At 43.0% G+C, this 25,625-nt stretch overlaps 1 protein-coding gene across 5 annotated transcripts in view; it reads left to right on the top strand.

Moving 5' to 3' along the window:
• Positions 1-24,939, top strand: part of LOC110990132 (transient receptor potential cation channel subfamily M member-like 2) — a 56,938-nt gene extending 31,999 nt beyond the window's left edge. For 4 of the 5 annotated variants that reach the window (XM_087140181.1, XM_087140180.1, XM_087140182.1 and 1 more), the window contains 23 exons: positions 189-239; positions 3,303-3,525; positions 3,862-4,072; positions 4,203-4,428; positions 4,726-4,839; positions 5,478-5,632; positions 5,993-6,140; positions 7,197-7,325; positions 7,708-7,956; positions 8,669-8,843; positions 9,784-9,931; positions 10,831-11,024; positions 12,275-12,385; positions 14,106-14,238; positions 14,492-14,618; positions 15,098-15,206; positions 15,622-15,776; positions 16,986-17,182; positions 18,008-18,094; positions 18,694-18,799; positions 20,743-20,886; positions 21,718-21,831; positions 22,529-24,939. In XM_087140181.1, coding sequence (XP_086996307.1) covers positions 189-239; positions 3,303-3,525; positions 3,862-4,072; positions 4,203-4,428; positions 4,726-4,839; positions 5,478-5,632; positions 5,993-6,140; positions 7,197-7,325; positions 7,708-7,956; positions 8,669-8,843; positions 9,784-9,931; positions 10,831-11,024; positions 12,275-12,385; positions 14,106-14,238; positions 14,492-14,618; positions 15,098-15,206; positions 15,622-15,776; positions 16,986-17,182; positions 18,008-18,094; positions 18,694-18,799; positions 20,743-20,886; positions 21,718-21,831; positions 22,529-22,645 — 3,423 coding nt within the window. In that variant the 3' untranslated portion in view covers positions 22,646-24,939. The remainder of the gene's footprint in view (positions 1-188; positions 240-3,302; positions 3,526-3,861; positions 4,073-4,202; positions 4,429-4,725; positions 4,840-5,477; positions 5,633-5,992; positions 6,141-7,196; positions 7,326-7,707; positions 7,957-8,668; positions 8,844-9,783; positions 9,932-10,830; positions 11,025-12,274; positions 12,386-14,105; positions 14,239-14,491; positions 14,619-15,097; positions 15,207-15,621; positions 15,777-16,985; positions 17,183-18,007; positions 18,095-18,693; positions 18,800-20,742; positions 20,887-21,717; positions 21,832-22,528) is intronic. The other variant, XM_087140183.1, reaches the window with a different exon arrangement.
• The last annotated feature ends 686 nt before the right edge of the window (positions 24,940-25,625 follow it).

Here is a 25,625-nt window from a genome sequence, read left to right as displayed (position 1 = left end):
GAGTAGAAGTCTTCAAGAAGGAATGATTGAAATGTGTAGATTTAGAACCAGACAGGATTGGCCAGACTAAAACGCATTTCTTTCCGTTAGAACCTACTGAAGTGAATGCCAGCCTCTACTTGGACTCATATTTAGGTTATTTATGATTTTGCCCTGTTTCATGTTTTTGTTTTCATTTTTTGTGTCAGGTGAAGAAGAACACGCTGCTGTATGAACTACTTGACAAGCACAGGGGTAAGGTGAGTGAAACAGTCACAGACCATGGCAAACTGCCGTCCTCCTTCTACAGGTAGTGAAATCATTGGACCCGTAGGTGCAATGAGTATTGAGAGTTTTAACCTCTTGGTGCGACCTCGGCTTTTGTATGCATAGCTGGGGTGTGCGAAATCAGACAAAAGAGCTTGGCCTTGTAACTCAAGACCATACTTGGAACAAAAGACTGAGCTGCTGGGAATTGCCAATCAATGTTCATATGCTGGCAGCGGAGTGCTGGCGTTAGCAGAGGTAATCCGTCATTGCTTTGAAATAGCATTTAGTGCCTGCGGATTATCAGCGAGGACAAAAGCGCTCCAGCACTCCAGCTGCAGTATGACCTATAAAATACTGCTGCACGCCAATCTGGCAGCATTTGTAAAGACACCACCGCCATTGAGCAACGCACTGGGCCAGTTTCGGGAACAAAGGAAATTACGCAGCACCGCACATTGTGGGCTCTCTTTACTGGGCAGCAGGCCTGGCTGCAATACTCGGGTGTCAGTGGAGGTTGCCTGTCAGATTAGAGTAGCCACCAGACAGTTATTTTTTGTGGGTGTAAGCGTCCAGTAAATGAAGATATGAAGTTTTGAAGAATTTTGAAAACGGAAAATCTTGAAAATTGCTGGCAACTTGTCCCGTTGTGCAAATTCCACCCGGCAGGAACTGGTTAATGGCTTACAGGATCTGTGGGTTTTGTGAATGTGCAAGGAGACACCTCATCACCCGGCAAGACATCCCACGGATGCTAGTACGTACATCACATGCATGTTTTCCCGGGGGAGGGGAGACAAGTGGATTGTGCAGAGCTGCCAAGTGGTACCAATTTTCCGTAATTGGCACGCAAATTGATCGTGATTACGGGAGTATGGACTGCCGGCCAAAAATTACGGAAAACCCTCTGGCGGTCATGCGTAATATCATGATGCACAAACCACGCAAAATGGTTCGGTTGATACTCGACTCGGCCTGTGCTCAGACCATGTGCGGTGGTGTAACCTGTCCTGCGCTCGCATGCGGGGGGGGGTAACGTGTGAAGACCGACTCCCCAGCGATCTGGACGTTTTGTATATGCCACATGGTAACATGTACATATACATGTAAATTGTGTGATACGGTAACCAGTGAAACATACACAGGACTACCTGTGGCACGCTGGTGCCCGACGACACACACACCATATAGTGTGTATTTGCCTGCAACTGGGGACCCCCTATTGTTCCTCTTTTGTTTGTACTTTAACTTTTTTACAAGACCATCCATATGTTTTGTACACAGTTGCCAATTGGGGACCCTCTGTCAATCAGGGACCTTATTGTTCTCTATTGTTCAAGGTGCCCAATTGAATGCAGAAACAAACTCACCCACACACAAAACACTGTTGTTACATGGGACAACTCGACATGCAAAATATCGACCAATAACACAACTCGAATGCACGGACAACTCGGCATCGTAGTGTAATATTGTGTGTGCACATTGGTGTGGGTCTGAGTTGGTATGGGTGCGAGCTATATTTGGTCCGAATTGGTGATACCCATTTTCGCAACAATCACGGCGTGAGTGTGACACGTTGTGCATGACAACACCCCGCCACCGTACTCGCTTGGATATTTCTACGATGGCACGGACTTCGTCATTCTTTCTTGGAAACGAAATGGCTTCTAAGGCTAAACGAGTGAAAAAGCTGCAGACATTTCGAATACCACAAGAGTACCACAAGAAATGGCCATGTATCACGGCATCTTCAAAAGGTGAAAATTTTGCACGATGTATGCTGTGCTCCAACAATTTCTTGATCGGATACGGAGGATCAAATGACGTCAAAGTACATGTCAAGTCAGTGAAACATCGGGCAGGTGAGGATGATAGGGAAGGGAATCAGGACATAGCAACATTTTTCCACCCTAAAGACAATGGTACCATTCGAGCTGAGGTGTTGATGGTGCAGTTTTTTACCGAGCATAATATTGCAGTAACTTTATTTAATTTGAAGCTACATGAAACGGTATGCACGTTATAATAAAAATTTGGATTACCTGTATTGCTAACATTGGTTTCCATGCTTATGCTGCAGGTGCCCTGTGGAAGTACACACATCATCAAAGGCTGTCCATTTGATTTATAATTTGGCATGCAAAGCAGATATAATTCAAAACTGTTTTTTATTAAAATTTATTACTTTCCGCATACTGAAAACTCCCATACTACATGAACAATGTAAACATGCTGTGTTGAACACTGCGCATCAAATAAAAATAGTATTTTCGTAGCCAATCGGCTCTGCGAAAGAAATGACTGATTTCCTCTGAAAATTACTTATTTTTAGAGTTGAGATTACTGAAATGCTCCAAAAGAACCTGGCAGCTATACTTGCATATAGTTTCACCTGAAAATGCACTGTGAAACCTGTTGGGTCCTCATGTCTGCCACCATTTGTATGGTGCTAGCAGAGCTTAGGTGTCTGCCAATTTATCCCTATTGAGGGGGAACTGAATTCTGCAGGCAGACCTTAGTTGAGCACAAGCTTGCGTAAACTCAACAATCAGCCGCACCTGTATCCAAGCTTCCATTTAAGCCTAGCAGTCCAGGGCTCTTTTCCAGACAAAATTATCTTTAAATCTTTCGAAAATCTCAGTAAAATGAAAAGTGCCACTTCAATTCGTGTTCATGATGATCAGTTTTTGCGACTTTCTTTGTTTTGTAACTTGTTCTGGGCACTGGGCCTGGGATCAGGATTTGTTCATTTACGAAATCGGTCTTGAAACTGAGCCCCACATGCAAAGGATATCCAGTGCTTCGGATAGTGGTGGACAAAAACTGTGCTCCTAAGTATTAGCTTTCACAGAAGTGGCACTATGGGCATGATAAAAGACAGCCTACACATACTGTCACATTATGGAAAATAGTGTCATATGTTTTGTTCATGGCTAGTACTGATGTTTACAATCTCTGTCTGTCAGTGACAAAAGGATTTGCACCGGAATCCTACATGACATGTATGTAGCTTTGAAGTCTCATGTCTGTTTTATGTGATTGTTTTTAATCAGTCGTCCAGGAAGTTCACCCTTGTGGATGTCGGCAAAGTGATCCAGGAGCTGACCATGGACACCTACGAGCCCCTGTACCTGCGGGAGAGGAGCAAGTACTTTCTATCGGAGAATGACATCTGCAGAGGGCTGGATAGGCCCACAGAGGAGTTAGGGGAGATAAGACGCGAACACACCCTGATGGAGGGTCTCCGAGCTGTGTCCAATAACATGGCTCGACCTGGTAAGGAACAGGACATCATAAGCAGAGAAAGAGTGTGGCAGTTAGTGGGCCATTAGGGTCCTATACTGACACCAGATCAGAAGCCAGATCGACAGAGATGCCAGGTCGGCAAGAACATCACCTGGCATGTAAATAAGTTTTGCTGAGGCAAGGCTGGTCAACAGGAATTAATTTCACATTAAAAGAGGAAAAATTAGATTTGAATTATCAGTGATTCAGTAACTGCTGGTAGAAAGGTGAGTTCAGTTGAACTCTTTAATTATTTAGAGTTCAGTTGAACTCTTTTAATTATGTAGTGTATTTATTTTTTTGGGTTTTTTTTCATTACTGCTTAAGACTCTCCGGAGAAGAACCGAGACTTCCGCAGTCCAGTGCGAGAGCTCTTCCTCTATGCTGTCCTGCAGAATCGGGAGCAGATGGCGCGAATGTTCTGGGAGGAAGGGAAGGAAGCCATTCCTAGCGCCCTGACTGCAAGCAAAATATTGACATCCTTGGCTGCGAAGGAACCTGACCCTGACCAGAGCACTTTCATGGAGTCGCATGCCACGTAAGTTGACATGTTGAAAGCAAGGATGTCACTTTTCCGTTTATGCAGAATGAAATTGTGTCCAATTCAATTAGTTTGTTTGTTTGATATTTGAATGTCAGGAATTCCCTGAAATTGTCGTATCCCGTAGGAGCTATGAAGATTTGGCCCTGGGTGTGCTGAACGAGTGCTACAACGATGACCCTGACCGCACCTCCCTCCTGCTGGTGAGGGAACAGGAGAACTGGGGTAGGACCACCAGCCTGAGCCTTGCCAAGCAGGCCGACAACAAGAACTTCATCGCGCACTCCGGAGTCCAGAACCTGCTGACAGAGATCTGGAGTGGGAAGCTGTCGGACGAGAACAATTACTGGCTGGTGAGCCGATGAACGCACCATTTTCCTTTTTATGTTTTATCCCCGATGGTCTGGAGGATTGTTGCATTTTGTAGTGTCCCCTCAGATACCCCTTCCCTTCTCTTTGCACAAGAGCCCTGCATTGGTGAAACTTAGAGGAATAGTTACCCATGGGTAGGAGGTCAAGATCCCCGTGGTGAGACGTTAACAAGTGTGAGGGGTCAACATCAGCATGTAACGTAAAAACAAGGACGAGATTTACCCAATGTTACCATTCCACTGTGCCACTAAGCACTCCATCTTTGGTGTTCTTCCCAGCTCTGGGCCTGCACCTTCTTGCCACCCTTGATTCCTTGCATCATCAAGTTCCGAGAAGATGAGAAGCCCGATGACGAGACTGTCACCGTGCAGAGAAAAATCTCCAAGAAACAGGTTGGTGACTGGACTGGCAGAGGTTAACTAGTGCATTTGATTGCAATCTCAACTGAAAAAAGAAATATATAGCAGAGTGAGTTACAAGTTACAGCTGATGCAGCCCATCCTGGTGATTAGTGGGAGTTTTGAATGAAGGAGTGTTGAAGTTTTGTGCCCATCAGTGGAAAGTCAGTTTTATTCATTGAGCATGGCTTGCACATTAGGCTGAATATTTGATGCTGGTTGTAATGACCCCTGGCGTATATCTTGTGAGACTGCATGGCTTCCTAATGGGCATGAGCAGTGCACGGAAGCCATGGCGAACCTACACAAATTCAGCTTTACGTGTATATCGGCTACTGGCATTTTGGTGAAATTTGGCAGTGTTTCCTTGCTTCAGACAGTTGACAGTTCCGGTGTCCTTGATAATGACAACACTGGTCATTTACAGTGGCCCCCTGTAATGGCGGTAAGCAGGGTAAATGCTACGGAGCCACTGTTCCATGACAGTCGTTCCATACAAAACCCAAATGCATGCTTATCGCCATTCAAAGGGGTCCACCAGGAGTGGTCAGTGAAACGTCAGTGACTTCGTCTATGTCTCAAGTGTCAAGATCCTGTGACACTGACTCATTTGAATTCTGGTCACTACACAGTCAAAAACCTATGAGGTGGCTGAAGTCCAGAATGCTGCACTGGTCGGTGGGCAGAATGGCCTCCACAATGAAGTCTTTGAGCTGTCAGGGGTACAGGATGCCGCGGCAGGGGATAACCTGGAGGAAAACGGAGGTCCACACGCCAACAACACTAAGTAGGTCTATTACCATTTGTCAGCATGGACAATAAAGGGAATGCTTGATTACGTCATCATATCCAGATGTTCAAGGTGTCATCATTAACGTTGTAATTTGTTCTTCTAGGAATTTTTTAAATGAAACAAAGTTAATAAGATGGATTCCAGCCTCTTGAATTTAAACAGTAAAGAAGCTGTACCTCCCGACTGTAAATTTCCATGTATGCAGCATTTACCACTGGACAAAGCACAGGCTGATCGAAAGACTGCCAGCGTAGGAATTGAATTGGTACAGCGCACATTCCAGAATTTGGAGGTTTAAAAATCCCTGCTTTAGTCAGGTTTCTGTTTTCAGCAGTCCAGTTTGTGCTATTACAGTGATGCTGACAAGAACGAGAACGAAGATCCTGATAAGTACCACGAGACGGCAGACATTGACATCACCAACAGCGGCAAGAAGCTCGCGTGGTGGCAACGCTTCTCCCTCTTCTATGATGCCCCAATCATCACCTTCAGACACAACGTGGTAAGAAAGCTTAGAGGGCTCAGATCACGTCTCTACTGCCTTTTGGAATGACTGGGGCACATATGGTTGTTGGGTTAATGATAGCTCTTTTGGGTGGAAACTGGAACTGGTGGTCAGGCTTCACCAGTGAAGTGCCAGGCAAAGCTAGGGTCTAACCAATCGTTTTAGCCAGGCCTCTAGATGGGCCTGGACAGATCGAAATCCTACCCACCTCAGGTGAGTCTCTGATTGCTCCTCAGCTCCATTCATTGTGCAGGCAGACATGCATTGGCTGCAGCACAAACAGTTGCATACCCTTGTTTCCCTTTGTTTGCTTGGAAGGAAATCCTTTCGCACAATCATAGCTGACTGGAATTGTCATTCAAGTCAGAGGGAGCAGTGGCCAATGGCGGAGCAGTGGCCAATGGCAGAGCAGCGGCTGGTAGTGAAGAGCCTGTTGTTCAGAGCAAGGGACTGAATATAAACCCAAAGGCCACTGCATAGCCCTGTGGCAAAGCCAGACTGCTGATTTTGGTTTCCCGTCTTAGGTTGTTTGTCAGCTTTTCATCGTTCTAGCATCGTGTTGATTTGGCAAGCTACCATAACCTTCAGCACTCCTTATAGTTTTGACATTTGAACCAATTTTTGAACCAACAAATGTCAAATCATACCTTCAAGTGATCCCATATGCAAGCATTTCCCTGTGACAATGACGTCTGTCAAACCTTACACTTTTATTGCAAAGACCGCAGAACGCCAATACAAAGCAAGTTTCCCATCGTGCTAGTATGCTTAAAGTATTTTTCATTCCCTGTGTTCAGACTACGCACCTTAAGTCACCTAAACTAAATTCCTATTAGATGAATACACTCGTCAAAATTCTTGCAGGGTTAAATTTTCTCTTAAGCTGCAGCTTCAAAACAACATTCACTGTCAACATTATATTGTTGGCAAGTCCATTGATTGCAGACTCTAGGAATGATTTACTCATTGAGATTCTTTGTCTTGTAGACCTGTTGTTTCTTCATAGCATCTTGTGCAATGTCTTAAAACTCTGACGTTTGATTTTGTGAACAGCTTTCGTACTTGGTGTTCCTGGTGCTGTTCAGCTACATCATCCTGGCCAATTTCACGCCCACCATCTCGATCTTTGAGATTGTGCTGATTTGCTGGGTGGGGTCTCTCTACATGGAGGAGTTGAGACAGGTACGAGGAGAGAACCGCAGCCTAATCACTGATAACATATGCGCTCATGACCAATCTCTGCGGAGTGCCGAGGCTGATTTCAAGAGCCCTTGTAACAATTACATCAGTTACCTCCTTCGACTTTTCTGATAGTCACAGACAATGTACATTTGTATACTTCAACTGCTGCCCATGTATACTTAACAAAATTGGTGTCAAAACGATTGCAAAACATCACCGAAAAACTCCTGACACCGTGGCACAATAACAAATATACAGCAACGATATCTGAGAAAAGTTGAAGGTTGCATCCAGACTTTTAATGTCACATAGTTTTACTTGCTTTCCTTTCTGTTATGATAATTGATTGTTTTAACATTTTTATTCATTTGTTTCTCACCAGATTGCTCAAGGCGAATCCAACAGCTGGCGAGTCCGTTTCTGGTTCTGGATCACGGACTACTGGAACATGGTGGACATTGCCACCCTGGTCCTCTTTGCCGTGGGCGTGGCCCTGAGGTTCTTTGACCACCTCTTGGACTACGCCCGCATCATCCTAGCCCTAGACCTGGCTATCTTCTACATCCGCATCCTGCAGATCTTCTCCGTCAGCAAGAACCTGGGACCCAAGCTGATCATGATTGCCAAGATGGTGAGCCACTCCTCAACTCACAGTTCAGGTTCATTATGTCAAAATCATATTGGAGGTTTTTGCATAATTATTTGACACAGGCTGCATTCATGGGTGCAACTTTGTATAAAACATAGGCCTAACATATCTCTGGCCAAATTATATCTGAAATACATATTTTGTGGCGAGATCTGTAGTTTCCCTTCAAGGTGGATATCTTTTAGCTAGAGGTTTCAGTATATCCTGAACACCCGCTGTTGATCAAGGGCTTTTGTATTTGAATATTAGTATCCTGCTTTCCAGCAGCAAATTATGCAACAATGAAAACAGGTTTTTTTTAATTTTAATCCCAACCAAACCAGCCTCAGAGAAGTTTATACTTCAGGCAAATAAGAAGGTGAATGAATTTGACGTCATGAAATGTTTGCAGGAAAATTCCCTTAAGTCAACATGTGTGTGGATTGTTGACTTGTGCAAATTCACAGTACAGTATTTAATCTGATGTCACAAAATTGTGTTTGCTTTGCATTCATGCCGAGTATGAACTGGCCTTCAGGCAGGTTTACCATTTGTAAACCATCTTAAGACTTAGACTGCTTCATTGCAGCGGTCTAACTCAGAGACAGACTGACAGTAAATCCTTCAAGACCGGATAATTTGTTATAGACAGCTTCAAGACAAGTTAACACAATTCACCCCCATTTTGATAATACTTTGGCCTTTGCTTTCACAGATGGTCGATCTTGCATTTTTTGTGGCCATTCTGTGCGTGTTCCTGATCGCTTATGGCGTAGCCTCTCAGGCAATACTCTACCCTAATGGCACAAGCTTCCAAGAGGTCATCGTCGGGGTGTTCTTCAAAGCGTACTTCCAGATGTATGGCGAGCTATTCCTGGAGGAGATTCAAGGTGAATAAGAAACAATAGCACTCTGACTCATAATAAGCACCCTTATTGATGCCTTAGGAAGGCATTCCCATCGACCCATGTACAAACCTTGAATGCCCTTACTCTCTTAAATGACAAAACTTAAACCCAATCAAACTTCACACATTTTTTTGTTTGAGTAGAAACTTTCAAACTACCCACGTAAAAAAAACAGAAAAAGTTTGATTGTTTGTGGTGCATGTACCAGAATTATTTGGGGGGGCTTCAAGGTGACTCTAGGCTAATGTTGAATGTTTCGTCGCATTTTGTTGTTTGCTACAATATGTCTTCCGAAATGCACTTTATTTAGCGTAAAAATGGATATTTATAAATCACAAACATATCCACCATGACTAGTGCTCAAGGCACTATACCATTATTCCAGCTCATCATCACGGGGCCCGTAAACATCCTAAAACCAGCTCAGCTCCCTCAGGAGTATACATTTTGGTACAGCTATGCCAGGTGCAAACAGCTGATCAATCAAAATATCTACCTCTTCCCCTAGCGAGTACCCTATTATACCCCTGGATGCAGAGAGAGAGAGAGAGAGACCAGTTGGGATAAAGTGGCTTGCCTTATCACATCCTACTTAGTTATTACACTGAGTAAATGTTGTGGTTGTAAACACATATTGTGTGTTAAGCACTGAACCGTTGGTCCTGCATTTCATGATTCATAGAGCTGCCTAAGCACAAAATTTGCTTAAGTGCAAAAAATCCTTGCTTAAAAACCAAACGTTACCAGCTCAAAATCTACGTGATTGTCATGCTTACCAAACGACAGGTGAATACCATTCTAAAACAATATACATCACATGGAGTTGTGGCTGGTAACCTGCTTTGTCAAGCAAGGTTTTCTCATGCTTAAGCAAATTTTGTGCTTAAGCAGCTCGATGAAATTGGCCCCTGTTCATTTGCAGGTGAAAACGGCTGTTCCAACAATGAAACCTTGATTGAGACTGGCGTCCCGCGATGTCCAGAATATTCCACCATTGGCGTCATCTTGCTGGCCATGTACATGATGCTGAGTAACGTACTGCTGCTGAACCTCCTCATCGCCATGTTCAGGTGAGACCCAGTCAGTGACGCTCGACTTCAGAGTGGCAGTGATTGTTGGTATTTGTGGCCCCTATTGAAACAATGACTCTATATGTTATATTCAGTAATGTAACTAGTGTGGAGCTTCTGAGGGGGCAGTCATTTTCAAACTATTTCAAACTTTCACTTGGTGGGCACGGGAGCAAGGCACAGAGTTCCATTGTTATGTTATGCTACAATAAACAGCAACAGAACATTGGAAAAGCGGTTCAATTTAGATGCACTCCATAAAGAGATCACCAGGCTATTAACCACTTGCTGGCGGGTGGTTTGAAAAATGCAGTGCACATAATTTGGACTTTTTCAAGATTTTCAGTTTTCAAAATTCTTCAAAAATTCATCATTTCAGTTAATGGACGTTTACACCCACATGAATTACTGTCTGGTGGCCACTCTAGTCTAACAGATAAAATCTACTGACGCCTGAGTATTTCAGCCAGGCCTGCAGCCTTGTAAAAAGAGCCCGGTTTTTGCGGTGTTATGTAACATTCTTTTGTTCACGAACCTGGCACAGTGCGCTGCTGACCTCTTTTCAATAGGGGCCAGATTAGCGTGCAGCTAGCGGTGCTGTGTGGCCCATTGCTGCAGTGGTGGAGGGCTTTTGTCCCCGCTGGTAATCTTCTCACACAAAATTCCCCCTAACCGTGGTATACTGTTTCAAAACAAGGCTTGATTATCTCCACTATTGAGAGTGAAGAAATGTTGGTAATGCCCAGCAGCCTGGTTTTTTGTTTAAAGTGCGGTCTTTTGTTACAAGGCCCAGTTCCTTTTGTCCGATTTTAGAGACCCCAGCCATGCGTATAAACACATGGTGCCCGAAACCAGATTCCCCAGCGGCAAGTGGTTAAACTCATTGTTTCTCATTGCAGCTACACCTTCTCGGCTGTCCAGGAGAACACAGATGTTTTCTGGCGGTTCCAGCGCTACGACCTGATAAAGGAGTACTTCAATCGTCCAGCCCTAGTCCCACCCTTCATCATTGTGGCTCATGTCTTCTTCCTGATTCGCTTCCTGATCCAGAAGATCTGTGGGTCCTGTCTGAAGTACCGCACCGGGGAAATGAGTAAGGGACTTCGTGTTTATTAACCAAGCCTAACTTATGGTTGGTTGATGGCTAGGGTGGGGTGGGTTGGGTTGGGATGGTGGTTGCTAACATTACACCAAATAATTATCATTCTGGCCCTCTAGGCAACCCTTGCTCATTAACAGGCCACTGACTCTCTCGCAAATGGCAAAGATTTTCAAGGGTGCACAAGAGCAGCGGTTGATAGTGCAGGTTGGAGTATTCATCAAATTACATGTAGTTAAAGGATTCCTTCATGAGTAGATATCAAATTCCTGTACATTGCAGCACCACTAGATAACAAACATGAGGGGTCCACCAAAAAAATTTTCAGTGTAGCAACTGTTCAGTACTGAAAGCAATTGTCCGCACACGATGCACCTTTTCCCAGCAGTGTTTGGTAAAGGGGTGTTGTACCCTACATGTACATGCATACATGCCCCTCTCACAAGAATCTCTTCATCAGTGGATTCTTCTGACGAAAAAGCTTTCAAGGAAAACTGTTGAAAAAGCATGTTTGACACCCCTTTCTATTTGATTGCCAAAATAGCAGTTTCCATTAACTTTCTCAAAGATTGTGATTAATACATTCCAGTTTGGGTTGGGCAAGGGACCTCTGTATTCAGAGTATTGAACTTGATTGATCTATCGCTAATCATAGGATGTTTCTTTAACCCTCCTATGCTTTGATGCATTCTTGACACAGTTGTCATATCAGTCAAAATCAGTCAAATTTCCCATAGGAGTCTGTGTACTGGGGAAAATTGATTGGAAGGCATTTTTTACTGTTTTTGACGGTTAAAACACTAGGATGGTTCATTTTGCATCAAATTGCAAACCTTGTGGCATCAGTACGTAATACTAAAAAAAGGGACAATTTTGTGGCAGTCAAGCCCCCTAGGGGCCTGGGTCAAGCAAAGGGTGTACTCCTAAATACAAGAAGATATCAAACTGCTCATCATGGTTCTACAAAGGGTGTTGATGCCATGAAATGTCACTCTGCTTTCACTTTCAAGTGATGTTCCAATCAGCCTGCAGAAGGTATTCTCAGGGTACTAAGCACTTGGATGTTTGAATCAGGAAGGGCAAACCATTTATTTTGTCATTTACATCCTTGTCTTTTTCAAATTCCATCCGCTACAAGCATACTTCGTCTAGTGATGTGCTTTGTCATTAGGCCATGCGTAAGCCATTTCTCATAACACATGTCCCTCGCTGTTCATCGTCATGTTGCCTTTCCCGGAATCTAGCCAGCGACAGGCGAACTCAGGCGTCTTACAGGAGAGTGACCAGTATATTGGACGAGATGAGAAAGAGCACTCGTGGAGCTTTTGCCGGGAGAAGACACTTTCGAGTACAGAGTATGCACTCCAGAATGCCTTTGTGCACTGGTGAACGATACCCCTGAGCCCGGTTTGAGGCTCTCTCCCTAATCAATGCATGCCGTGACCCTGAAGTGAATGAAACCGGGCCAGACATGGTTTGTTGGAAGTTCCTGACCCCCCCCATTAATCCACACCCTTTGCACGACGTGTGATGTACATTGTAAGATCTACAGCCTGCAATTTTAAGCATTTACCTGCTCTGAAAAAGACAGGTGTAAAGTTGATACCGACACATTTGCCATACTGATAGTGGGGCTCGTCTTAAAAACACTGGGACACCAAATACCCAAGCCCAAAAGGCGGACACCCAAAAATTCCAACAGCCTCCATAAAAGTGCAGCTTTTCATAAGTTGGTTGCCTACAAGGATAACTTGGAAACGTTGTGTTTGCATCCAAAGAATTCCTCAACAGATAACTTTGGATTCTTTTTGTTGGAGTGCAGCACTGCAGAGCATGGCATAGCAGTTTGCAGGGGAATCATGCACTGGCGGAATGCTGATATCATGTTTCTCATCGGCAATTTCATGGTTTAGGGTGCTCGTATTGACCCTTGTGACCCAATTTAAATCCACCGTCGTTGTGGGCAAGCTTTTCAAGTTTCACTAATGTTATGAAGCATAAAAAAAACAGTGGAGCTAGTACCCAACCACACCATTATTGTGATGGCAGAATGCATGGCTTATGTAAAAAATGAGCCCCACTCTCAAGTTTACAACATATGTATGGTTACTAACCAAACCCCTACCTGCTGTAATGGTGGCGGATCTTAGGGTACTGGTGGTCGTCTGGTGTCTAATGTATTGTGAGCACCATGAGAAACAGGTGCACATTTCCATTCAAACCCTACAAATCACAACCCTGGCAGATGGTCATTGTAATGTTTAAGTGATATGGTGGTGGCATCCTTCACTACAAACATCTACATGTAACAAACGAAGCATTTTGCAATAACAATGGATGTTCATTGTTAGTCCGCTGTGTTTCTTTTGTTAGATGTTCATAGTGTTTCCTACTTTTTAAACATCGGGAAGGACCCTTTGGAGACCTCCCCAAACCCTTTTTTCTCTTCATAGCATGCGTTGCCTTCTTGCCTGTCTTTTATCATAAGTTTGAGGTTGTGGTATCCTGTGTGTTTGACTCCTAACAATGGTAACATCTTGAGACTGAGAACTTACTAACAGTTTGCATTCCTCAACCATTGACTGACCTTGCAGCTGTCTGATTTCAAGTTTACAGTGATGGACCCCCAATTGCATCTTCTGTGGTACATGTAAAAGTGAAATCTGGTATTGTCCAAATGTTGTAGCTGGAAGAATCTTGTGCACTTAAGGAAGTCATTGGCCACGTTGTAGTTCCTACTATGAAGAATGTCTGGGAACTATGGCTGCATGCGAATCTGTTGTCCAGGTCTTCGAAATACACTGAGACGCACTGACGATGGACTTAGCAGTAGCTCTGAAAACCTGGTTTGGACACGGTCTGAGACTGAAAAAAAATCTGAAAATTGGCCCCCCTGGCTTTAAATGGTCTTCCTTCAGCCAGATATAACTGTTTTGTGTGTAAAACAGGAAGGGTTTTTGGCCAGACTGTAGAAAGTTCAGCCTCAGTGAATTTGCTGAGTTCGATAAGTGCACTGTCAACTCCCCCAGTGGTTTAGTAAACTCTTCAATTATGAGTCATGTTTTCCCCTCACAGAGCAACGCCTCTCCAAGTCTCAGGCCAAGCAGTTGATTCTGTGGGAAGCCTTCAAGAGCGATGACTACGTCGTCAAGGAGAAGAGCCGCCTCCAAAGCGACATCAACGAGCAAGTCCGCACCACAAGCGAGAGGTTAGGCTCTTCAGTTGCTTCAGAACGGACCTGAACTCTCAGGATTTTTCCAGATTTTTAGGATTTTGACCTCATAAGTCTAGATGTTAGAGGCTGAATTTATGCCATCTAGGAGGACAGTTGCCTTGTTAGCTATCAAAAGGTCTTAGAATTCACAGTATTTTATTGTTGTCATTACTTTCTTTGCATACTTCTTGTTTCTTGGATTTCTCAAGACCTTCCAATCTCAACCTTGTGCAATTCTTCCTCACAGGGTGGAAGACCTCCTGGGTAAGATGGAGGAACTCTTTGCTGATCCAGAGACTGGGGTTCCTTCCAAAGCCTTAGGACTGCTTGGAGAAAAGGCCTTGGAAGACAGGCTCAACAGACTGGAAGATCAGGTATGTTACAAATGGGTTTCCTATGTTTTGATAAACAAAAATCTAAACAAGAATTATTAAGCTGAACAATTTCAAAAGGGCTTGTAATATCTTCATGATAGGTCAGTTCATTTATTCAGTTGAACAGTATGTCAGATTAAGGTCATCACTTTGCTGTTCCCTTATCAAATTCAAGACCGTTTAATATGAAGTTGTATACTTGCTTTGGTTACACGGTTTATGATTTTAGGGATTCCATGTTCTGATTTTCAAATTATCTGTACTGAAATATCGATTGTGTTTGAATGCCATGCCCTGAAATAAGAAAGTAGACATTACAGCGATGCATGATGGACTAAAGTTCATTGAGGTGGTTTGTGTAGTCCTGGACAAGACACGACAAAACAAACGTATGTGACATGGACATTGTTCCTTGCGTGGGTTGAGACTGAGTTTGCGACTGTAGCCTGACCAGTGTGACATTTAACCTTTGATCCTAGGTGGAAAGGATCAATCAGGCAGTTGACTGGGTCATTACAGCCCTGAACGACAATCAGCTTGGATCTAAAGATGGCCCACCCTCCCTGAAAGAGATCAAGCCCAGGGAAGGTAAATGCTTACGTAAAATTCAGTCAAAAGTGTCGCAGGGTCTATGCTCCACAATTAGGAGCATCGTGTGGAACACTTGTGCCCAAGGCTTACACAACATCTTCTCCTGCCCTTGGCTTGGCAGCAGCCCTGCACTTTCCATTGGGACATGTACCACTGCTGTGATTCAGATATGGCCTAGTGGCCAACATCAAGCATCCACACGATCAGTGCCATAGAGTACCGAAGTGTTACGTCACTGTGAACCAGAAAGTACAGTGCAAACGAATGGAGTACGCGCGCGTGTTGGTTCATGCGCTGGTTCTCGCGCTAATGCCTTTTACACACTAATTGTGGTGCGTGACATATTCACTTCGGTACTCTATTCTCCAAGAATATTGCTATTCAATTGGCCTTGGTTTTGTGGGTTTTTCAGAGAGTGATGCCTTTGCAGAGTCTGGTGAGGATCACAAAGTCCCCACGACGCTGGAGGAACTTGGCATGGCATTGCACCAGAAGTCTCGCTCCAGCCCCTACCCCAGCACTGCTATCAAACGGTTCCCTGTACCTGATGAGAAGGTGCCATGGGAGGTGAGTACTGCAACCACACCCATGCCACACCCATAGTGTGCTCATACCTACCCCTTCCATCACCCCTATGTCAAACTCCTGTCAACTGCCATTATGCATGCCACTCAACCTGAGAAAGCCCCATGGAAGTGGGTGCCCCAACTAAACCCCTACCTTATCCCCCGACATGCCCCATATCCTACTCCAGGCAGTATCTGATGCAAACTGTATCAAGTGAGTAGTTGCTAGTCCACCTACTGTAGTTGCGGCTTTCAGCGGAGTGTCCATTAGTGCTGTGCACATCGGCACTGGTTAGTTATGGAAGGTGATGCCTATTTGACCCCCCGATTGTAAACAATCAGTAGACACTTTATGGGCTTTGGATGCAGTAAGCTGAGTGATGTAAAGGAAAACATGGCACCCATGAATAAAGCTTCTCCCAGTGTATAGGGCCTACCATGCCGACTGGTTAAGTGACACCAATGTGTGTGTGGTTGGCCAGAACTTTCTTTGTATTTCAGTGTGTACATGCCATCCAAAATTATAGAAAGGATCATTTCCCGAGCTTTAAACTTGAGGTCAGCTTCCAGTTACCTGACAAAGTAGGGTCAGCTTATACTTTTCAACCAATCAACAGCCTCCTGCAGATTTCTGCTCAAAATGATATCACGAAGTCTAAATTTGCCTCTTGACTAGTGCTCAGGGTCCCATCAAATTGTGTATGCTCACATATAAGAGACGTTCCAGAACTACACCTCCATTGAACAATAGATGACACTTCAAATGGTGTTAGCTAGTCATTCACTATGTCTACATTGAGTACGGCATACGGGTCACGGGTTTTTGATATGTAAAGCTCTCAATTTGGGCATACTGTCAGGCAACATGTTGAACCAAACAATCTAGATTCCACATTTTTATGTTGTTCTCCATTCCCCACAATAGTGCGCCACCAAGAGTTTGCAACATGTTGGCCAATCACAATGCGCGAAATTTGTCGACCCAATGCGCGTTTGGAAAGGGTCGACAAATTTCGCGTGTTATAATTGGCCAACGCGTTGCAAACTCTTGGTGGCGCACTATTGTGAATTGCCCGTATTGAGACTCGTCTGTTGATGGTATTACTGCAGTCTATTACTACCGATACGGTAAAACAATGTCTTAGATTGATTTGAGTGACTGTCCTGCTTGTAAGTTGTTTAGTTGGTAACCTCCATCTGGTAACCACAGATGAGCTTCCGCAGCTACAAGCCAGTCCGCTACACCCATCCCAGCATCTTAGCCATGCCTCACTTCGCTGATGTGGACTTGCTGAAGTATGAGAAACATGAGCGGCCCATGCTGAACTTCAACACGCTGGACAAGTCTGTCAACTACGACCGGCAGAGCTTCATGGGCACGTACAACGTTGTGGATGGTATTCCTCAGTGAGTTACTCTTTGAGAATTTCCAAGCAATTATCAGGAATAGATGTACTGTGGTAAAGTAAGATTTGGGGACTTGATGAAAAATTTCAAGTGCTTTGTGGCAGTGTACATTCTACAGAAACAGTAATACATGTATTGTGAAAAAAACCTACAGTAAAATCACCTCGAATCTCTGGGGAATGGACAAAAAATTTGAGTTATCCAAAAGTCGAGTTAAAAGAAGGTCCCGATTTCTTTTGAAGTTAGGTCATTATTACAGTGTGTATCATAACATGTACCTATACGCTGATGCACAGTTACCGTAAATTTCCCTACGATGACTTTTGAAATGACATTGTGGTTATTTTATACTTTGGTGCTACAGGTTTTTGTTCATAGAAAGAGATTTATGCGGATAATTTTTGTTGTCAATCGGCTGATAAATAACGCATTACATGTACTGTAAATCATTTAAACTGTGTAACTTTGTGTGGCAAATTTTTCTTTTGTGTTGTACATGTGTGACGCATTGTGGTGGTCCCATTTCTGATCCCGCACCGTAATGCAGCACCCTCCACATACGTACTCGGGCGTGGTTTCCCGATGAGTCAGACGACTTTTTTCATCACATGAGGGCGCACCTTTTTGCGCTTCAATAAAATTTCATAAAAGCAAAAATGCTAGTGTGTCTGTTTTTATGTTTTATTCTTCGTTCGTTATTTTCAAACTTTTGTTTGTTTTTTTTTTGGAGTGAGATTTTTCAAATATTTTCAAATAGAAGCAACCTCCAGGAAACCTAGTGGAACATTGAAATTACTTTTTTTAGTCTTTGCTTGTCTCATCCAGAAACCCACGAGGTCGTACTGGAATGGTGGGACGTGGGCTGCTTGGACGATTTGGACCCAATCACGCTGCCGATCCTATTGTTACCAGGTACAGAAATTTATAGTTGGTTGAAGTGAAAACTTTTCTACCAGTTGCTGGACTTAAATTCCCTGAAATGACAGGGAAGTGGCAGATGTTATGTTACTTGAGCTGGCATGTGCAGAGTATCACGTTTCTCTGTATCTTTACATTATTTACGCAAAGTATGTCCAAACAGTTTCCATTCAAATACGTTGGTCTTATTCAAAAGTCGACTGTACTGAATGGAAGTGAGGTTAACTTTTAGTTTGGTAACCTGAAAATAAAAATTGCTTTTTTATGACTTCACATATCTGCGTCTGTATCGTAAAATGATGCGTAAACAAAGCCAATATGCCAAAACCTAGACACACATTATTCGTTTGGCGTGACCAATGCAAATGCTGCTGACGAATTTTGCCGAGGTTTGTAAGTGCATTGCACTGCTGATAGAAAATGTGCTATATGTTAATTTGCAGGAGTTGTAAGTTTGCATTGCATTTTAGGATGTATCGTTTGGAATTCGTTCCATCCTATTTCATCCTGCATTACAAAGGCTTCCAAATGTTGCCACTCAGTACCTATTTCGTGGTTACTTTGAGCACTGACTTGGCCATGTTCTTCAACAGATGGAAGAAAAATCTGGATGGCTCCCAGATGGAGGATGGCGGACTGAAGGTGCTGGAGTTTATTGCCATACAGAGGAAGGACAACCAGCAGTGGGCGATACCAGGGGTATGTAGGGGACCCACAGGGATACTGGGAGGGGTGTGGTGGGGTACAGATGTCAAGGTGCATATTGCCAGACAGAGGAAGGACAGCCAGCAGATGACAATAATACCAGGGGTTATGTAGGGGGACCCACAGGGATACTGGGCGAGGTCGGTATGAGATCTACTGGGTACAGGTGACGAGGTGTTTAGTGGGCAATGCCAGGAATATGTTAGTGGACCCAGAGGGTTATGGGGAATGGATGGGTGTGGGGTGTAGACAAAAATATAATATATAATCAGTGTTCTGAGTTATGTACTTGCTGAGCTTTCGGTAACTGGGTACCTTCGTCAGGGAAGGCAGATCCAGTTTTGAATGAAGGCAGAAAAATCCACATAATTTTTGTATCACCGGTACATTAATGGCCGGATGCCCTGATACTTGGTCAGCATCTGCTCCTCGATGTGGCCAACAAACAGACAGGCATAACTTGGTCCCCCGCGTGCCCATAGCCACCCTACTGGTCTGAATGTAGTGGTCACCGTTGAACGTGAGCACCAATTCAGCCAGACAGAGCAGAGTGCTGGTGGGAGGATCCCGATTCTGGCCGAGATCTAGATAGTGTTTGAGCGCAGCCAAACCACCTGCGTGGGGAATGGATGTGTCAAGCGATTTCACATCCATGGTAAAAAGAAAGTTGAACTGGGAATTCAAGTTCATCGAACAGATGTAGAGCGTGGTTAGAATCCTTGACATAGCTGGGGAGCATTTTGACAATGGGTTTTAGAATGGTGTCAAGGAAGTTGGATATCAATTCAGTGGAACAACTACAAGCAGACACGATTGGGCGGCCTGGATTTCCGGATTTGTGAATTTTGGGTAGCAAGTAGAAGACTGCCATGCGTGAGTTGGGAATGACCAGTTTGATTGCGTTGGGGGGAGGTCACCAGAGTCAATGAAACCTCGGACAGTGGTAGCAACAATATCTTGATGCTCTAGTGTAAGGTTGCGGTCAGACAGTTGACATACAAGTCCTTACGCCAGACCACCGTAGCGCCACCCTTGTCCGCTCGCTTAATGATGATAATATCATTGTTCTTAAGAGACCTCAGTGCTTCTTGTTCAGCCAATGAAATGTTGATGCGCCAGAGGCTCTATTTGAAATGAAGACATTTGATTTCCTCAAGGCAGTTTTTAATGACGCGATCAAGGGTTTTGTTAAGATCAGAGGCTGGACACCAGGTGGACTTTGTGGGGGCAAGCTTAGCAATGACCTTAGACAAGTCTTCATTCTGAGTAGACATACCCGAATCAGAGCGAACTGACCTGGAGTCCTTGTCGTGGAAGAAAGCTCGCAGACGCATACGGCAGAAGAACTTCTCGACATCCTGATGGGTGGTGAACTCGTCCCATCAGTTCTTCAGCGTGATGAAATTCAGTCCATGCTTGAGGACAGAAAGTTTGCCATCAGTTAGGGGAAGATCTGGTGGGATGGTAACTACCAAACTCTTTTGGTTAGCGTTGTTCGTTGACGTGGGCGTACAATGAGATTTTTCTGATTTGAGCTTGGGGTACTGAGATTTGTGTTTCTTGATTTTAGTTGCTTCGAGAGCGGCATGAAGTTCGTGATTTAGGTTGTGAATTGTGCCCCTGATGATGTAAGCCCTACAGCCATCGGCGACATCATAAAGATGTCGTCGGCACCAGTCAGTGGTGTTACTCAAGTTATCAATGCACTCACACAGTTTGAACCTACACCTCATGATCTTACGTGAGGTGGAGTGTAAAATGCGGTGAATAGTATCACGATAAGAACTCTCACCCGGGTTGAGATGAGAAGGCTGGATTTACCAGATCTTGACTGCGTATGGGGTGTGGTGGGTACAGGTGACAAGGTGTTGATTGCCAAATAGATAAAGAGGAAGTGAAAGATTTGGGGGAATATACAATTACTCTGTGTTTTTTAGGGCATGGTTGAGCCGGGGGCCGTCGTCAATGAGACACTGAGGAGAGAATTTGGCGAGGAAGCCATGGGATCGCTGGACAAGTCTCCTGAGGAGAAAGTCGCCATCCAGAAGAAGATTGAAGACCTCTTCAAGCACGGTGTGGAGGTAAGACCATTTTTTTGTAGTTCTCATAATTACTGCAGATATTTTACTAGTTGTTGACTGCAGGAATTTTCTCTTTTATCCTCATCAGTTGTATTATCTGATTAGTGTACCCTGAATTTGACGAAACTCCAAAACTAGACAGTCATTGTATTAAAGCAGATGTCTTGGATTCATATCCCATGCTCTTTTTAGTTCACTTTAAAGGTTTTGTCATTTTATTTGGAGATGGTAGTTTTGGAAAACGTGAGTTATACTCATGTAAAGGAGTTCATACAATAGACTGGTTTGAATATAAGATAACATAATTAGCAAAAGATGTACATGTACACTTTTCTTGGACACTTGAAATCTCTGTTAAAAATGTTACTGTGGACCATTTGCAGCCTTGCTACTCAAAAAGTATCATGTGGGAGAACTTTCCGTAGTATAGGGCAGATCCTCAAAAAAAATTTTGAGAGGGGGAGTAACCGAAGGGGGGGGAATTGGGGAACTTTCGTTTGAAATCTTTCAAGGTCTTTCAGAGGAATTAGACTAAACATTGTCAGGACTTCTATAATGGTTTTGAATCCTGAGAAATGAATTCGTCCCCCTCCCATTTTTCCTGATTAATTCAAAACAAAACAACCCCCCCACAAAATCATGTTGCACCTCTTTATTTTATTTTTTTGGGGGGGGACATGGCTTCTGTTGGGCCCCCTGAATTTCTCAGTGTCATCACTGAGCTACTTTTTGACATTTTGCTTTGCATTTCCACTGATCATCAACACTGCTGTCACTGAAATTAAAAAACCCCTGATAAATGAAACTTCAAATGTTGGCACTTCATCGCAGGTGTACAAGGGTTATGTGGATGATCCAAGGAACACAGATGATGCCTGGATGGAAACCGTAGCCATGAACTTCCATGATGAGGAGGGTACATCAGTAGGTCTGCTTGAACTTGAGGTTAGCTCTTTTTCATTAGTCATTGAGGTGACCAGCAGAATTTCAACCTCTCACCAGTTTTATTTCTGTCTTCACACCATGTGATGTGAAAATATGCCGGGATTTCCTGTATTGTAATATGAAGTACATTTTAAGTGTGGTTTGGCAAATTCTGCATGTAATGCCATGTCGCGTCTATACTGGCACCCATGTTGTGTTTGTACCCAGAGGCTTGTAAACCTGTCCATGGAAGTTGAACATGCATGGAGCCTTTAAGTGGCTGTGGGCCACGGATAGGTGTTAGGGCCATCACTCCACAACATTTGTCTCAGATTCCTAAAAATGTGGCAATGTAGTAAGAAATGCTACTCAAATCTGGAGCCGACAACCACCTTAGATCTGCATTTTAAAAAATAACTCTTGCAGAAAAGTGACTTTTGTGCAGGGCTCCACTAAAACGAGTGGTTTCTTGTACAGAGCTCTGTTCACTTCTTTTAAAGTCTCTGTTGGTTGCATGTAAAGTCCAGTGTTTAGAGAAATCTAGAGTGTCTTTGGAGAAAAGGGAAGTTTCCTTGCTGGAAACTTGCACTGCATCCTGACAAAAGCGGCGATGCTTGACTTTAATTGCCTCCTCTCTACTGCGGTTATGTTTGTAGCTACATGTACCTGTAGAGTTTCAACAGCAGATATTGTGTCATTTCTACCTTTCGTTGAGCAGGCCGGTGACGATGCACAGGGTGTGCGATGGCAGCGTGTCAGCTCCAAGATTCCTCTCTTTGCCAGCCATCAGGCCATGCTCAGGAAGGTAGCTGAGCTGCACAGCGCCGCCTTCTAGACGGAGGAAGGGCCATTTGGAGCTGGGTACGTGCAGCAGAGAGTCTTAGGTGGCAGAGAGTCAGTTGTTTTCTGTCCTAGCTAGCTTACAAGCAGTGGCTCATCAGAGGGTGTAGCTTCGCATCACTTGTGTTGTGACATCAGAGCAAATATCAGATTGGAGCTGTTTCACACCAGACTGATATGCAAATGGAAGTTTTACTGGTCAGTACTACTAACAGCAATTGTTTCTTGGGTTAAACAACTCCTTGTTAAGTAGAATTTCCCATGTGAACCAAGAAAGTTCTCTAAAAATAAAATCTCGTCATTTGTCTGGAGTACTTTAGCAGGGCTTTCCAACATACACAGACTACACAAGAATCTGAAATTTAAAGCAGTTATTTGAAAAATCAATCAGTCTTGCCACGATTAGATTTGCCAGAATGTGTGAAAAGAGAATGAACACGTCAGCCAAGAAAAGCCAGGAGATTTATTTAATAATATAATTTGCATTAAATGCATGTCAAATGTGCCATGCCTGCAGGGTTAATCCGGAAGCCGTACAGATTCTATGTTGTTTCTATGGGGGAAAAAATAGATATTTACTCTTAGCACCATAGGGAAAGTATTTTACGTCAAGTTATGTTGAGGGAAATTTCTAGATTTATAGAAGATATTTTCACAGGATATCTGTTATTTTTTACCTGTAAACTTAAATTGCTCCTGTTTGCAATGTTCATCTCTATTCAAAAATGAAATTTGAAAATGGAAATTTTAGAATATTTGTGAGCTGTAAATGAATATTTGTCAAAGCATAAGTGTGACCAGCATCTTGACAGCGAGTAAGGTGTTGCAAGTGTGTTCATTTCTGCTGCCTGTTTGATTTTTACTCATGAATATCCCGCCAATTCATCTTTGAGCAAAAGTTGAGAGTGACCCTAAATTTGGCAAACAAAATTCCACCTGCAGGACTTATTACAGTTCTCAGCCCAGGGTTTGTTATATCTGTTCAGAGCTCTTCGCAGATTGGGAAATGCTCTCGTCCACTTACTGTAACGACACAGACAAGGAAGACAAATGCAGTATGATGAACAATATTATTGGCTGTAATTTGTCCTTCACTCCATCTGAGTTTATCGGTCCAGTAAAACTTGTCAAGAAAGTTTATAAGCAGTCAGAATGCTTTGTAGCAGGTAGCATGCAATATGAGCACAAGTACTTAGCATATATCGCTGTGTCATTTTGATTCGATTGCTTATAAGGTGCACGCTCACTAATGAGTGATCATATATAAATAAGTTGAACCATATATAATGCTTTAATTAATGTTTACAAATTAAAAATATCATTTATTGGGTAGCTGAATGGTACAGTTGAAATCTTGTAATTGAATTAATATTCAAGACTGGAATATTTGAACTCCAAACCACTTTTTTATTGTATCTTTGAAATGGTAGTAACATTTTGGTTTAGCTTAACCGATCCCAGTGGTGCAATTTTAAAATAAGTCATAATTAGTGCTGCGATTTCCAGTCAACAGGCGATATTGAACTTTATGTTTGTGAAAAATAGTGGATTCTATCAAATACACTGGCCCAAATCTTATAGCTTTATTTGGACAGTGACAGACTATGTTTGTGGGATTCTGGCAAGTTAAATTTTGGAGTACAGATTAATGTCAGTCCAAATCAAAATATGTAAACGTTTCACAACGATGAGAAGGATACTTCGAAGTGCCTTTGAAGTTTTTAAGTGTTAGTTTGAAGTTTAGAAACCAAAATATACTGTTGTATATTTTGATTCATGCTACTACTTCCTAGTTAAAGATTTACAAGACATTTTTACAAGTCATTTTTATCCAATGCCATACATAGTGCTCACATAGTTTTATTAGTAAAACTGTATAGAAAATTATAATGTTTGGAAGGAAATAAGCTTTTTAAGTGTAATCAAATATGTATATGCAACAGAAGTTAGTGAAGTTATCATTCGTACAAATTGTTTGATAAAACATTTTCAATGACCAAACCTGGAAAGATCAAATCAGAAATTTTGTACATGTGGATACACTGTGTCCTGAGTTTTTTAAATAGAAGATGATTATCCTGCACATTTTATGCCACACATTAAGTTTTAAAGGGCAGATACAATTAATTATATGTCATCTTTGTTTAAGACTGTAAAATGCCAATACATGAATAACAGTACGCTTTTAAGATACAGATCTGACATGAATTTTTATCATGGGTAGGGGTATATTACTGTTGATATTGCCTAAGTCATTGAATATCTCAGATTAAATGAAAGAATTACCAATCTTCCTCCTTGTTGGAGTGTTTCATGAGCATGCCACATTTATCTTATTCTGCAACTGCTAGTTCCATTTCCGTACATTGTCTAATTTGGAAATTATTTTTTCATTACAAACTCTGCAATGAAAAATCGCCCGGTGCCTTCACATGTTCCCGCTTTACCGCTGTGCACCTGTGTGCGCATGACGGTGTCTTCCCGCCAAATAGACGTCGGTTCTAAGGATAACAACTATAAGGAGCTGGGGCTTACAATCCCGACTAAATATGTCTGGGCCTTTTTCCGGTGTTTTATTCCAGAAATTTGCAGCGGTTGACGAAATGTTGTCTTTAAAAAATAAGCTAAATTGTTTAAAACTTGGTTGCCAAAGGCGTGTAAAAGACCCTAAAATGTACACGTAGCCTTAACCCTCAGAAAAGGTCATAAAAAGTTACATTAAAAATTCCATTTGGACCCCCTAAAGACGCACCTCCCCAAGAAACATAGTTCTGGATCCGCCCTTCGTCCTACTTTACTTTTTTTCCAAGTTTTGTTTTGCCTTTAAAGGTACATTCTTATTTTTATGCAAATGAAAATGGCTATATTTATGAGCAAAACTGTGATGTCATTCTGGGCAGACATTGCTATTTCGTAAAGGTGGGCCTATATTTTAGTGCAAAATAGATCTCTAAAATCTCGGACAATCTTCGTCA

This window comes from Acanthaster planci, linkage group LG08, assembly GCF_054643075.1.
Source record: "Acanthaster planci isolate LZ-2023a linkage group LG08, COTS_SCS, whole genome shotgun sequence".
NCBI lineage: Eukaryota > Metazoa > Echinodermata > Asteroidea > Valvatida > Acanthasteridae > Acanthaster > Acanthaster planci.
This window is presented reverse-complemented; position numbering and strand designations above follow the sequence as displayed.